The sequence below is a fragment of the Cherax quadricarinatus genome, chromosome 52 (genome assembly GCF_038502225.1).
Source record: "Cherax quadricarinatus isolate ZL_2023a chromosome 52, ASM3850222v1, whole genome shotgun sequence".
NCBI lineage: Eukaryota > Metazoa > Arthropoda > Malacostraca > Decapoda > Parastacidae > Cherax > Cherax quadricarinatus.
Window position 1 is genome coordinate 11530669 of NC_091343.1, and position 14541 is coordinate 11545209.

A 14541-nucleotide genomic window follows, 5' to 3' on the forward strand; every position below is an offset into this window, starting at 1 on the left:
CATAGAAGTTGTCCCAGTTGTCAATGAATGGTACTGCATTATCCTTAGTGTTTATCCAGCCAACAATTAATACCAATTGCTCTGGACAACCATTCATTACCAACACCTCTTCTTGGCAAAATGCCACATATAACAGGGCGCCCCCCCTTCTTCCTAATTATGTCTATAGCTGTCCTGAACTTTCTAACTAAATCCTCACTTCTACGCTTGCCTACATCATTGCCTCCAGCACTGAGGCAAATAATAGGATTGATCCCATTACCGTTCATGATGTTGTCAAGCCGGCTAACAATGTCCTCCATCCCAGCCCCAGGAAAGCAAACCCTCTGTCTCCTACTCCTGTCCTTCAAGCAGAATGCCCTATCCATGTATCTAACCTGGCTATCCCTGTATCTAACCTGTGTTTAAGTTTCCAGGTGGTTAGTTCGCATCTAGTGGATGACACAATATTATAGAATTCTGTTGGTTCCTGGGTCATGTTGGCATCCTGGTAAAGGGAAGAACCATTGTCGAGGCAAAGGCTGTAGGTGGGCACTACGGACTTGGAAATATACATATCATCCATAGCCACATGTTTACAGGTACTAATGCCACCTCTATGCAGCCGACTATGAAACATACTTTAAGTTTTCCCACGGTTCAGTTCTTTCTGGTCCGTCGTGACTATTAACCAGGTACACAAAGAAGCGCGATGGGAAGAGAGCCCTTCCCTTTATTCTTCTGTATGATAGTTAATGGTCAGTCTGAATGAAAAGTCGCCATAAGTTTCAGTCTCCTAAGTGCGGGTTATTTGTGTATTGTTCCAGTCATGGTGTTGTGCCTTTTCATCCTACAAGCTTGTGTGAGCCTGTTAGATCGGAGTGAAGGGAGAAGAGAGGTTTTTATCAGCTAGCCAGAATTGAGTGCTAGAAGTGGGAAGTACAGTGCCTGCACTCTGGGAGGGAATGTTTGCACACTACTGGCAAGACTGCTGTTGACTGAGTGATGGTAAATGTTTCCATTTTTGGATGTCCTCACCTCGGTGGGAGATGACCGGTGTGCTAAGAACAATTGTACTGAGAGTGTATTTGTGGCTGTTTTTATAATCCACGGCTTAAATATGAGAGACTTTAAATGCTCCTTCTGATTACTGTTAAAAAAATCTGAGGACTCATTCTTCACATTTAATAATAGGTTTTATACACTGGAATTGCAATGGAATCTCATTTAGTTCCAACAATAACTAATTTATGAGACGAGTTGGCTTGATGTCTGTCCAGTAGGGTTTAGAGTGTTTTTATAAAATACATTGACACTTTCCTTTCAAAAACTCTACTCAGATATATTTAAAGATTATTTGAGATCTAATCTCTTGTGGGTTTAGAGCTTTGTTATTGATAATTTACGATCTAAACACTGAAAAAAAAATTCCGTGAAGTTCGTAAAAGATGTTCGTTAAGATAAATTCCTTTTATATTGCCACTATTATTATTGTAATCATGGGAGAGCATTAAACCCGTAGGATTATACAGCGCATGTAGGGGGGGATAGAAGGTACTTAGGGAACTGGAGCACAGATCCAATACCCTAGATCAAGAGCCCCTCACCAGCGTCCAGGAACCTCACTTGAAGGGATTATTGTCACTCGGGTTATATTAAGAAACACTTGTAAATCTTTACAAGCGAGTTGTCCATTATTTATCAATTTATCTTTATACGTAGTTATTTTAGATGTAAGGATCCAGTTATATTAGCCTCCATAATCAAACAACAGTTACCAGTTTACTGACACTAACTGTATGTTAGATATGTTACAAGTGGTTTTAGAGCCTGAACTATTATTATTATTATAATCAAGGGGGAAGCGCTAAACCCGGAGGATTATACAGCGCCTGGGGGGGGATGTGGAAGGCATTCAGGCTTAATTCGGGGAACTGGAGCACAGATCCAATTCCCTAAATCAAGAGCCCCTCACCAACATCAAGGAACCTTCCTTGAGGGGAGAGCCTGAACTAGACTGTGTCAACACAAGGAATTTCATGCAGGGTTCACTAAATTATATTTTGCTTTCTGAGACAAAAAAGTTATATAGGATTATACAGGACCAAAAAGGTTCATTTATTGTGTTCTGATTTATTATTATTGAGTTTGGCCTACCCACTGTTGGACCCCTGAGGGCTTAGCGCTTCCCCATGAAAATAATGTGCAATGAGTTAATTTCCTGTAGGATAATTCGAATAAAATTTAAACATCCCGAAGCAGTATTTCAAATTTTATCTTGGGTTTATTTTTTATTATTAAACAAGAATGTTTTTACAAACTTTAATGCACATTCATATACAATTTTTTTTCAATTTATGTCTGAAAGAAATTTAAGAGCTCTGAACGTTCTGTCTTTCACCTAAAAAAAATTTAACTTACATACGGAAAAGAAATCAGAACATATATTCCAATGCAAGAATCAGTATCACAGTTGCACATACAAACGCATGCATACAAATACATACACACACACACACTCATACGTACAAACATGAATGGAAAAACATTAACACATTAAAATACAGCAACAATAATATTTCAAATTATTTTTCAGTGTTCCCAAACTGCCTGTTAGAGGTGAAATTACCCAAGCACAACCAACGTGGTGTAGCTGCTACGCTACATACACTATAAATGCACAAAATTCAACACCATTTATTGTGTAAAGGCGCAATTTAATCCCACTGCAGTATAAAGGCATACTGATCATTAACGGTGTAATTATTTTATATGTAACCTTGGAAATAAATTATTTCTCATTTAAGCGACAGAGTTCCACAAAAGAAAATTTTAATGGGATTAAAGAAAATGCCTCGCAGGAACAGTAGGCCTACACTGCAATATTTTATGATATATGAGTAATTAGTAAGAGGCGTGCATTCATCTTTTATGACTAGATAGGCGCCAGTTATTCATGCATGTGGGGAGGGGGGGGGGTGATAATTTTAGTGATTTTTTTTCCGCGTCAAGCACAGGTCTCATTTATACATCATGGAAGTATCTTCACCTTGTCTCACACTCTTGTCCTCTGGAGGGACAAAGGATTATTCTGAAATAAAAGAATAATTCCCATAAATTATACTTTTCAAATTATAGTACCATTTATTCACTTAATATATACACACAATCTTCTACAGCAATATTCATCACGTCTTGTATCATTTTCCTAGATATTTTACATACCAGAATAATCGCGAAGTGAGCGAGAATTGCTGATCAGTTTATTAAAGGCTTCCTTCACTTCAGCTTGATGATCAAACAAGAAGTCAGATAGAGTATAAACTCGACTCCCATCCACTAGCGTCTCTACAACTTCAACAGGTATGCCATTTACAGTAATTTTATCTGAAAATATTATAATTTTTAGTGGAAGTATGAAAAAGTAAATTAACTTTGGCTCGCACGAACCTAAGAAGAGACAGAGAGAGCCCCAGTGTGAAGTTGCTGCCGGTTCGAATGTTGTTGGGTTGAAGTGGTTGCAACGGCCCTAAGACCGTTGATGGGATAAGTTGCAACGGCCCTAGCATGGTTATTAAGCTAAAAGGTCACGAGTTAAAGGGTTAGTAAGTATTAACCCAGCTGACAACGACTCAGGCTCTGAATTATATTTAGAGAGAAGCGCTAAACCCATAGGGGTCACACAGCGCCTGGGTGATGAGAGGCATTCAGGTTCGATCTAAGGAAGGGGAGGACAAATCCAGTGATATTAATCAAAAATCCTCACACTGTCTCGCTTTGTAAAGTGGCCTATTTTAAGATCTGTGTAGTTATTTTTCACTAATATATATATATATATATATATATATATATATATATATATATATATATATATATATATATATATATATATATATATATATATATATATGCAATAAGATCACAGTAAACAGGTGATTTCAAAATATGCAAAACAACCACTCTGAAAGAATAGAGAAATTCCAAGCGCTTTCGTGACTACTCACATTATAATGTGAGTAGTCACGAAAGCGCTTGGAATTTCTCTATTCTTTAAGAGTGGTTGTTTTGCATATATATATATATATATATATATATATATATATATATATATATATATATATATATATATATATATATATATATATATATATATATATATATATATATATATATATATATATATATATATATATATATATATATATATATATATTTATATATACACACACACTAATTCACAGTAATTCACAAAATAACCGTGAAACTAACCATCGATGTCCTTTTTAAAAGTCAGACGCTGTCCACGAAGGTTGGAGACTGAGAGACCTCCAGGCTGGGTCATCCTAGCATCCTGGGTACTAACTGGTTCTTTAATGAGGTAATCCAGAATAAACCGCGCACGAAGCTGAGCATTTTCGGGACTGTCATCATACAGAGGGTGAGGGGCATCTTGAGGTACCAAGTTCACCATCAGTATGCTCGACGGTGACAGCAGTGTCATAGGTTCTGGAAAAAGAGTATATATTTATCTTATCAGCATGGATATTCCCAGCAGCATTCAATTTAAAGTGCACCATTAATAATTCACACTGCTACAATAAATGTATACTCGCTACGTCAAATTTCAATCTCACGAAATCTTTAAAAATAATCATCCTTTCCATTTCTTTCATGTATATGAATATATATTCAAAAATCCATAAATTGTTTACGAGAAATCCATTGCTTTTCCTGTTTCACTGAAGTGCCACTGGCTGGAGAAACGTTTCTGTAATAAAGAATCCGAAATGTTGCTGAAATAGTGGGTCATAAGGGCATTCATCCCGAAGAAAAAAAAACTTCGAAGGAGTTTCCTTGATGGTGAGGGGTTCTTGATCCAAGAAGTTGGCCCTGACCTATGAATCGAACTATATTTCCTCCCATTCTCCCAGGCAATATATAACCTATGGTTTAGCACTTTCCCATCAAAGTCATAAAGATATGAAAACAGTCTGGAAGAAAAATTATTGCGGTACAGTGTGAAATAGTCGCACAGAATACATACCTCGTTCATCTTTGTGTGCTGGCGACGTTCCCTGTTTCCTAAGGGCGTGGTACCATAGGTTAAGAAACGATAAATTCGTTTCTTCCACTAGTGGAGGAATGCTGGGTACTGTCAACGTTGCAGTTGCTACAGATGACTCTGGTGTAGACACTGGCTGTTCGGATTCAGACACTGTTTCTTCTACTTCGTAGGTATGTACTTTTACAGCTATAGGCACTTCTGTTGTTACAGGTAGTTCTTCCTCGGGTACTGGAATGTACTTTCGATGTAGGGGTACTTCTGATTCAAGTGCCGGTAGTTCCGCCTCAGATACTGAAGCATCTACTTGATGCAGAGGTAATTCTTCAACTGCTGGAAGTTCTGCTTCAGATACTGAAGCAGCTGCTTGATTCAGTGGCAATTCTTCAACTGCTGGTAGTTCTGCTTCAGATACTGAAGCAACTGCTTGATTCAGAGGCAATTCTTCAACTGCTGGTAGTTCTGCTTCAGCTACTGAAGCATCTGCTTGATTCAGAGGCAATTCTTCAACTGCTGGTAGTTCTGCTTCAGATACTGAAGCAACTGCTTGATTCAGTGGCAATTCTTCAACTGCTGGTGGTTCTGCTTCAGCTACTGAAGCATCTGCTTGATTCAGAGGCAATTCTTCAACTGCTGGTAGTTCTGCTTCAGATACTGAAGCAACTGCTTGATTCAGTGGCAATTCTTCAACTGCTGGTAGTTCTGCTTCAGATACTGAAGCAACTGCTTGATTCAGAGGCAATTCTTCAACTGCTGGTAGTTTTGCCTCGGATACTAGAATATCTGCTTCAGCTACGGAAGCATCTTGAAGTGCTGGTAGTTGTGGTTCATATACTAGCGCATCTGCTTCTGAAGTTGACCTTTCTCTTTCAGAAACAGTCAATGGCAGGTCCATTTCAGGTGCCTCGGCACGAGGTACAATCACTTTTGATTCAGAATCGGGTACATCAGCTTCAGACAACGAGACTCTGAAAACCGACAAATCTGATATGTCCAATGGTTCTTCTGTCTCTCCTTTGGACAATTTCACCTCTGCTTCAGTAAATGGCACCCCTGCTACGGACACTGGCACCCCTGCTACGGACACTGGCACCTCTGCTTCAAATACAGGTGGCTCATATGTATTAAAAACTGGTATAATTGCTTCAAAGCTTCGCACCCCTGCCTCATTCTGAGAGACTTCTGATTCAGACAAAGGAAGTTCTCCTCCAGGCAATAACGCCACTGCCTCAGATGCAGGAAGATCGGTTTCAGACACTGGTTGGTCAGCTTCAGACACTGGTTGGTCAGCTTCAAACACTGGTTGATCAGTTTCAGACACTGGTTGGTCAGCTTCAGACACTGGATGGTCAGCTTCAGACACTGGTTGGTCAGTTTCAAACACTGGTTGGTCAGTTTCAGACACAGATTGGTCAGTTTCAGACACAGGTTGGTCAGCTTCAGACACTGGTTGGTCAGTTTCAGACACTGGTTGGTCAGTTTCAGACACTGGTTGGTCAGCTTCAGACTCTGGTTGGTCAGCTTCAAACACTGGTAGGCCAGTTTCAGACACTGGTTGGTCAGTTTCAGACACTGGTTGGTCAGCTTCAGACACTGGTTGGTCAGTTTCAGACACTGGTTGGTCAGTTTCAGACACTGGTTGGTCAGCTTCAAACACTGGTTGGTCAGTTTCAGACACAGGTTGGTCAGTTTCAGACACTGGTTGGTCAGCTTCAAATACTGGTTGGTCAGTTTCAGACACAGGTTGGTCAGTTTCAGACACAGGTTGGTCAGCTTCAGACACTGATTGGTCAGCTTCAGACACTGGTTGGCCAGTTTCAGACACAGGTTGGTCAGCTTCAAACACTGGTTGGTCAGTTTCAGACACGGGTAGGTCAGCTTCAGACACGGGTAGGTCAGCTTCAGACACGGTTAGGTCAGCTTCAGACACGGGTAGGTCAGCTTCAGACACGGGTAGGTCAGCTTCAGACACGGGTAGGTCAGTTTCAGACAATACTAGATCCACCTCAGACACTGGATAGTCAGCTTTAGGCACTGGAAGGTCTGCCTCAACTGCTGGAAAGTCTGCCTCAGATACCGGAAGATCCATTTCAGACACTGCAGGATCTGCTGCAGCCAGGGGAACGTGTACATCAGACACGGAAAGTTCTTCCTCAGACAGCAAAAAATCTTCAGCCCCTGTTAGATGTTTTTCTAACACCGGCGCTTCGCCTCTGGATACCAGCATCTCTTCCTTTTCAACTGGTGCTTCTGCTGGGGATTCCGGTGGTTCTGTAATAAACACATGAATTATTTTTTAATTCTTGCAGGTAAATCCAATCATTATTATAATATATATATATATATATATATATATATATATATATATATATATATATATATATATATATATATATAGAGAGAGAGAGAGAGAGAGAGAGAGAGAGAGAGAGAGAGAAACCGGTTTCTCTGTTGAAAAATGCATAATGAGTAATTAATATAATCATAATGGATCCATCCAACAAAAGAATGTTCGAGAAAACAGTAAGGAGCTTAACTAACTCTCAAATTACCTTTTCAATTACGACATAAAAGGAGATTGTTAGTTATGCTTCATACTCACCTACATCAGTGTCAAAGGGAGAGCGTACGCTAGAGGAGGTCAGTTTATCAAAAGCCTCATCCACTCTGGCTCGATGATCAAACAGGAAGTCAGTCAGTGTATAAACTTGAGTTCCATCAGTTAAAATCTCGATAACTTCAACTGGTACACCATTCACACTGATCAATCCTGGATACAAAATTTTTGCATTATGTTAGATAATAAGCAAAATACTAGTGCACTCCTGTTTTTTTCAGTGAAATAATGAACACTTTTCATTTCAAAAACACTGAATATATTGGTACCAAGAAAGTTGCATGGAGATATGCCTCTTTCCCTCGTCTTCAGGTAAAATAGTTATGGAAAGTTTTACATATGTAAAGTGACTTTTTCGTAAATTTTTAGCAATTTCTGGTTACTGGATTAACCTTCAAAGAAAATGAAAATATTGGCTTGTGAAAAATAGACCTAACTATTTTTCTCTGATTTACATAGGAAGGGGAAAAAGCGAATCTTCAGGCGATTCCAAAGATATTTAACTTACCTTCAGCATCGGCTTTAAATACAAGTGTCTTCCCACCAAGGTTGGTGACAGACAGACCCTCAGGCTGGGTCAGCCTGGGGTCCTGGACATTCAAGGGATCGAGGACGAGGTAGTCGCGGAGAAACTGTGTTCTGAGGGCGACGTTCTCGTCACTGTTATCGTACAGTGGGTGTGGAGCATCTTGGGGCACCAGGTTCACCAGTGTGAAGAAGTCAGGTGACAGAAGCATCCTTGGAACTGTTGAAGAAATCTGTCAGTCTTACACTCTCTTAATGCAAACAAAATATCATTTTCAATTATATGGTACCAGGATATCCCTTCAAGGGAGGTGCCATGATGTTGGCGAGTCTCTTGATCGAAGGTATTAAGTTGCCCTTCTCCTTGGATCAGATATCATTTTCTTATTTTCCAGACCCTCTGAGTCCCTACTGGGTTAGCTCTTTCACATAATTAAGATACACAAATAACCCGCACATAAAAGAGAGAAGCTTACGACGACGTTTCGGTCTGACCTGGACCATTTACAAAGTCATACTAACCAGAAGTGGAGCAGGACGGCTATATATAGGTAGGAAAAGGTGGTGGTGGTAGTAGTAGTAGTAGTACAAGAATGGTATATAATAACGACAAGATGAAATTAAGACACATGCACAACACCCGGGCATCCCTATTGTAGACGTTTCGCCATCCAGCCAGCCACTGGATGGCGAAACGTCCACAACAAAGACAACCAAACGCCGCACATGTGTCTTAATTTCATCAGTAGTAGTAGTAGTATAGTAGAAGAGGTAGTAGTAGTAGTGGTAGTGGTAGAGTGGGGAATAAGGAGGACGAGCCAGTCAAATACAAAGGAAGGGGAGCACTGCAAGAGAGCTAGATGCCCACAGAGGGAGAGCAAGCGCACAGAGGTGCGTGAAAGGGGAAGTGGTGAAATAAATGAAGGAACAGAAACACGAGACAGAAGAAAGACAACCCAGAGGAGAAAAAGGAAAGAGGAAAGGGGAAGGAGGAGAAGAAGAAAAAGAAGAAAAAATGAGGAGTCAGGTTAAGTCACGGGTGTTCTGAAGTTAGGAGCATTTTACAATGTAGTGGGAGAGGAAGGCATCTACAGAGACGAAGCCAGGGCTAAGATTCATACAAGGAAAGTTGTGTATTAAGAGAGGATTCAACTAGACGGCGACTGCTCGAGTTGGAAGTAGGGAAGACAGTTTTAGCAGAAGACCAGTCAATAGGATGGCTATGATCTCTGACGTGACAGAAAAGAGCATTGTTAGTGTCGGCAAGCCTAACACTATTTTTGTGCTCCCTAAGTCTGTCAGAAAGAGATCGACCAGTTTCTGTCTCGTGTTTCTGTTCCTTCTTCATTTATTTCACCACTTCCCCTTTCACGCACCTCTGTGCACTTGCTCTCCCTCTGTGGGCACCTAGCTCTCTTGCAGTGCTCCCCTTCCTTTGTATTTGACTGGCTCGTCCTCCTTATTCCCCACTTCTACCACTACTACTACCTCTTCTACTACTACTACTACTGATGAAATTAAGACACATGTGCGGCGTCTGGTTGTCTTTGTTGTGGACGTTTGCCATCCAGTGGCTGGCTGGCTGGCGAAACGTCTACGATAGGGATGCCCGGGTGTCGCGCATGTGTCTTAATTTCATCTTGTCTGTATTATATACCATTCTTGTACTACTACTACTACTACTACTACCACCACCTTTTCCTGCCTATATATAGCCGTCCTGCTCCACTTCTGGTTAGTGTGACTTTGTAAATGGTCCAAGTGGGACCGAAACGTCGTCGTAAGCTTCTCTCTTTTATGTGCGGGTTATTTGTGTATCGTTCCAGTCACGGTATTGTGCCTTTTTGTTATTTACATAATTATGATAATTCTAAGCAAAGAGTCTTTGGTAAACAATCCTTATCGTTCATTAAGTATATTGTCAATTTATATTTTTAACTAAATTTTATGGTAGAGATATAATCTCATGTCACATCACCACAAGGAGTGAAATAAGCCTTGCCACCCATTTCCCAGGCGTTTTATAACTCCTTAGGGGTTTAACACCTTCCAATTACAATAATAATCTTATTTTTTTAATCGTGAATATACATATACAGTTTTCACATGTGCCAAAGATTCAACCACTTACAGCACTGTGAATAACAGTAAAAAAAGAAATCCGTACCTGGAACAATTCACACCTCACAAGTTGGATATAAGCACAAGACAACGTTTCTGTCCGCCCTGGACCATTACCAATTCTCTTCACGATAATGGTGCAAGATGGACCGAAGCCTCATCCTGTTTCCATCTCAAGCGGACAAATTGTTAAAATGTAAGAGTGTGAGAGCAGCAACTAACCTTGTTCATCTCTGAGAGAGAGGCGAGAGTCTTGGCTCCAGAGAGCGTGCCTCCACAGGTTAAGCAAGGGCAGTGTGTCTTCTTCGTCCACAATGAGAGGGATCTCTGGCACTCCCGTCCCCACAACACCTGCTGTCTCTTCTATGGGGACTGACTCCTTAAGTTCTTAAGATGAATTGTAATGGAAATAAATGTTATAAAATACCGACACAATGGAAATATAAACACATAAGCAGTATGTGTTTCTGACTTGATAAAGCCCACTGTATGGGCGAAACGTTGTCAATAAAGAATCACATTATACTGCTTATGTTTATATTTCAGTGAATTGTAATACAATAATCATTTAAGATATAATCAGTTAAAATATAAAATCATTAAAAATATCAAGTAATCAGAGACAAAATGGAAATCAGTCAGTTAAAAGGAAATTATTGGGTTTATTTTTAGAATTTCGGTAGAAACAACTTGATCATTTAACCCATTTTCTTTCCCAAGAAAAACGGTAAAATAGAGTTTAAGCAAATTATTGGAAAGGTTAGCAAATTATTTTATATTGGTTTCCACACGGGATCGAATCACTGGGATAGTCTGGAGGAGTGCGAGTAATATGACCCCTGCGCGAAACCCGCAGGGGTCATACAGCTCTTGGAAAACGAAGATAATCATGTTTGAACCAAGACCAAGGAAGCTCATGTTCCTTGACTCAAGAACCCTGCAGCAGTAACTTTCTAGCTGAGTCTGCCTTTCAAAATTTATGCGAGCAATAGTTACATTAAGATGAATTATCCCTTGATGGTTGGAAGTGTCTTGATGCTGAAGAGCTCTTAATTCACGGAATTGGACCCACTCATCCCTTGTTCGGATTAAACCTGAATACCCGCATTTCCCCGGCGCTGTACGACCCTACATATTTAGCGCTTCTCCATGAAATATCAATTACACTGAGTCGATGTGTTGAATTTGTCCAATTTACTGTCCAATGAACAGTTGATTTTTTTTAAATCAATTCGCTGCCGTGGCACCATTTTATATTTTCCTAAAAATATTACAAAAATTAGGTTCATAAATTATATTTATCCCTCCAGATTCTATAGTTTGTATTAAATGAATAAAAATTCCGTGCATTTGAAAACATTTTGTAAGATATCCGAAATTTAAAAAAAAAATGCTAATTATAAAAAACTAAGAGGTTAGTCGAGAGGTTCAAATCTGTCGACTGTTTGAAATTGTCTTGAGACAAACTTTTGTTGATTTAGTACAACAATGTGAAAAGTTGTAATTGAGAAATCAACTAAGAAACAGCCCGCTTCAAATATTCAAAATTTTTATTTATATATATATATATATATATATATATATATATATATATATATATATATATATATTTTATAAGATGGGGTCCACTTCTTGTGTAAATTGTGGGACCCATAGCCTCGGAGAAGTGGATAAAAAGGCTTCAAGGAAGAATATTTTGATTTCTTCCTGAAGCCGTTTGAATATTCCACTTCCCCTACCACCCCATCTTTTCATATATTTTTTTTTACCAATAGGAATATTTTATTACATAATATGGTACAGAAGATTTAAGAGATACATTGTGATATAAAGGTGGCATATACGGTACATGTTGTTACGTGTGTATCACCGATTATGAGGCGAAAATCTCATCCAGCTCCTCAGAGCTGGGGCGTGTGCCCAAAATACAGCATGCATTACCCCTTCGAACAGCCACACTGAGCCGCTGGAACAAAAAACTAGCTGCCCTGGGATCCTTAGTTACCCTGATGAGTCTTTTTTCCCAGCTCCTTAAGGAATTTAGATGCATTCTTTCCCCCTGAGCCTATGGGAACAAACATATATGTATATATATGTATATATATATATATATATATATATATATATATATATATATATATATATATATATATATATATATATATATTGTTATATACAGTGGAACCTCAAAAATCGAACTTAATCCGTTCCAGGAGCTAGTCTTGAATTACATATAGTAATATAAAATAACATTTTTACTTACCCTTATTGAAGATTGATGACATCTGAAAGATAGGGAGGAAGAGAGAGGGAATTGGGGTTATTGTTTGGAAGGAGAATCCCCCTCCATGAGGACTTCCGACATCAAAGCCCTCTCTGGGGTTGCTTCCCTTCTCTGTGTTTTAATGCCACTAGGACCAGCTTGAGTCATTGGACCCCAATCTCACAAAATAACTGTCTACAGCCCTCTGTTTCTGTCTCACAAAATAACTGTCCACAATCGTCTGTCTCACAAAATAACTCCACAGTCGTCTGTTTCTGTCTCACAAAATAACTCCACAGTCGACTGTTTCTGTCTTACAAAATAACTGTCCAGGTCCCGTACCCGGCAGTCCGAAATTTGAAATGCGTTCGATTTTGGGTACACAGTTTGTCCGAAAAAATGGTCTTATTTTCGAAACGTTCGATATTTGGTACGTTCGATTTTCAAGTTTCCACTGTATATATATATATATATATATATATATATATATATATATATATATATATATATATATATATATATATATATATATATATATATATACACATATATATATAAGGTAAATTTATCTTAACGATATTTGTACATTTTTGAAACGTGTCCACATTACAAATTGGAAGTGATTATCTTGATCAGTATTTTTTATATACTGTTTTATATCCTAAGATATAGAATGTAAGAAATTAAATGCAAGTAATGGATTGTGTCATTTTTTAAAACACGAAAAAGAAAATAAATTATGTTCTCTTTCTTTTAACATTCATTTCATTTAAAAACTTATTTGTTAAATATTTTCATTGTGACTATAAACTCACCTCTACCAGTTGGTTGGGGAATGATGCCGGTGGGAAGAGATTGGCTAAGCAGCTTCTTAAAAGCGTCAACCACCAGAGGTCTGTGATCAAAGAGGAAGTCGTCGATAGTATATACCACAGTGCCGTCTGGAAGCTGCTGCACCTGCATCACACCTTTGCCGTTCACAGTCATCTTACCTGAAGGTGAGGAAAATCTTGCGTTAAGAAGGAATTGATTAATGTTGTAGTCCCCTTGCACTGCCTTATTTCCTTTTCTCATCAACCGTTTTCTATGCTTATTTATTAATTTGTACTTAATAGAGATTCTTGTGAAACACCGACCTATTTGGTTGAGTAAATGAATGAGGGTTCAGAGGGACACAGATTCATTTGGCTAAGGAAAACCTCGAAAAACCATTAGTTTCCTGCTTCCTTTACGGTATACCATAACACCGAACCCATCGGTGCTATGTTATGGTTCATAAAAATAGCTGTCAGAAGTCTCAATAAGGATTTTCTTAGAATAATATACCCTTCACATGTGAGATCAGTATCGGAATAAAGAGTATCAGTATAAAATCAACATCATCATGGAGAAATGTTTGATCAGTGTTCAGTTTTGAAGCTAGAATTGAATACGAGAAATTCAGAGATAGTGACAAGGTGGATAAAGGCAAAGTGGTGATACAAGGATATAAAGAGGTGGAACTGGGAATGAGGAAACACAGTGGTTGAGACCAGGACGAGGAGAGACAGGAGGAGGAACCGAGGCTAGCAGAACCTTAAGGTCAAGGTGAACTAAAGAGATACAAGGTGGTTGTTCTCCAGAGTGAGGGTAATGAGCAAGTGGAAAATACCAGGGAAGAAAACAAGGGAATCAAACTTCACGCATTAATTAAAAACCGCCAGTTAATCTGTGGATAAAAAGAGAGACCTAGGAACTAAAAAGGAATCATCTCAGTGTGATATTAAAAGAAGAAACATGCAAGTACAAAGGATTATATATGATTTTAAACATAAAATGAATAAAAAATAAAATAAAAAAAAAGTATTAGGAAGAATTCTAGGCATCACAATAAGCAAAGATAGAAAGATAGAAAGGTCTTCAAAGAGCAGTAGAAGAATCATATGAGTTATAAGAAGGGGCAATAAATAATCGTTGCAATTACTGCAAACTTTA

The 14541-nt window shown here is 38.8% G+C and overlaps 1 protein-coding gene across 2 annotated transcripts in view; it reads right to left on the reverse strand.

Annotated features, from left to right (window-relative positions):
* Positions 1 to 2124: 2124 nt before the first annotated feature.
* Positions 2125 to 14541, reverse strand: part of LOC138854209 (uncharacterized) — a 67702-nt gene continuing 55285 nt past the window's right edge. The window contains exons 11-18 of one of the 2 annotated variants that reach the window (XM_070096050.1): positions 13383 to 13559; positions 10527 to 10691; positions 8167 to 8403; positions 7644 to 7811; positions 5024 to 7312; positions 4249 to 4485; positions 3205 to 3366; positions 2125 to 3070 (exon numbers count right to left, since the gene is read on the reverse strand). In XM_070096050.1, coding sequence (XP_069952151.1) covers positions 3066 to 3070; positions 3205 to 3366; positions 4249 to 4485; positions 5024 to 7312; positions 7644 to 7811; positions 8167 to 8403; positions 10527 to 10691; positions 13383 to 13559 — 3440 coding nt within the window. In that variant the 3' untranslated portion in view covers positions 2125 to 3065. The remainder of the gene's footprint in view (positions 3071 to 3204; positions 3367 to 4248; positions 4486 to 5023; positions 7313 to 7643; positions 7812 to 8166; positions 8404 to 10526; positions 10692 to 13382; positions 13560 to 14541) is intronic. The other variant, XM_070096048.1, reaches the window with a different exon arrangement.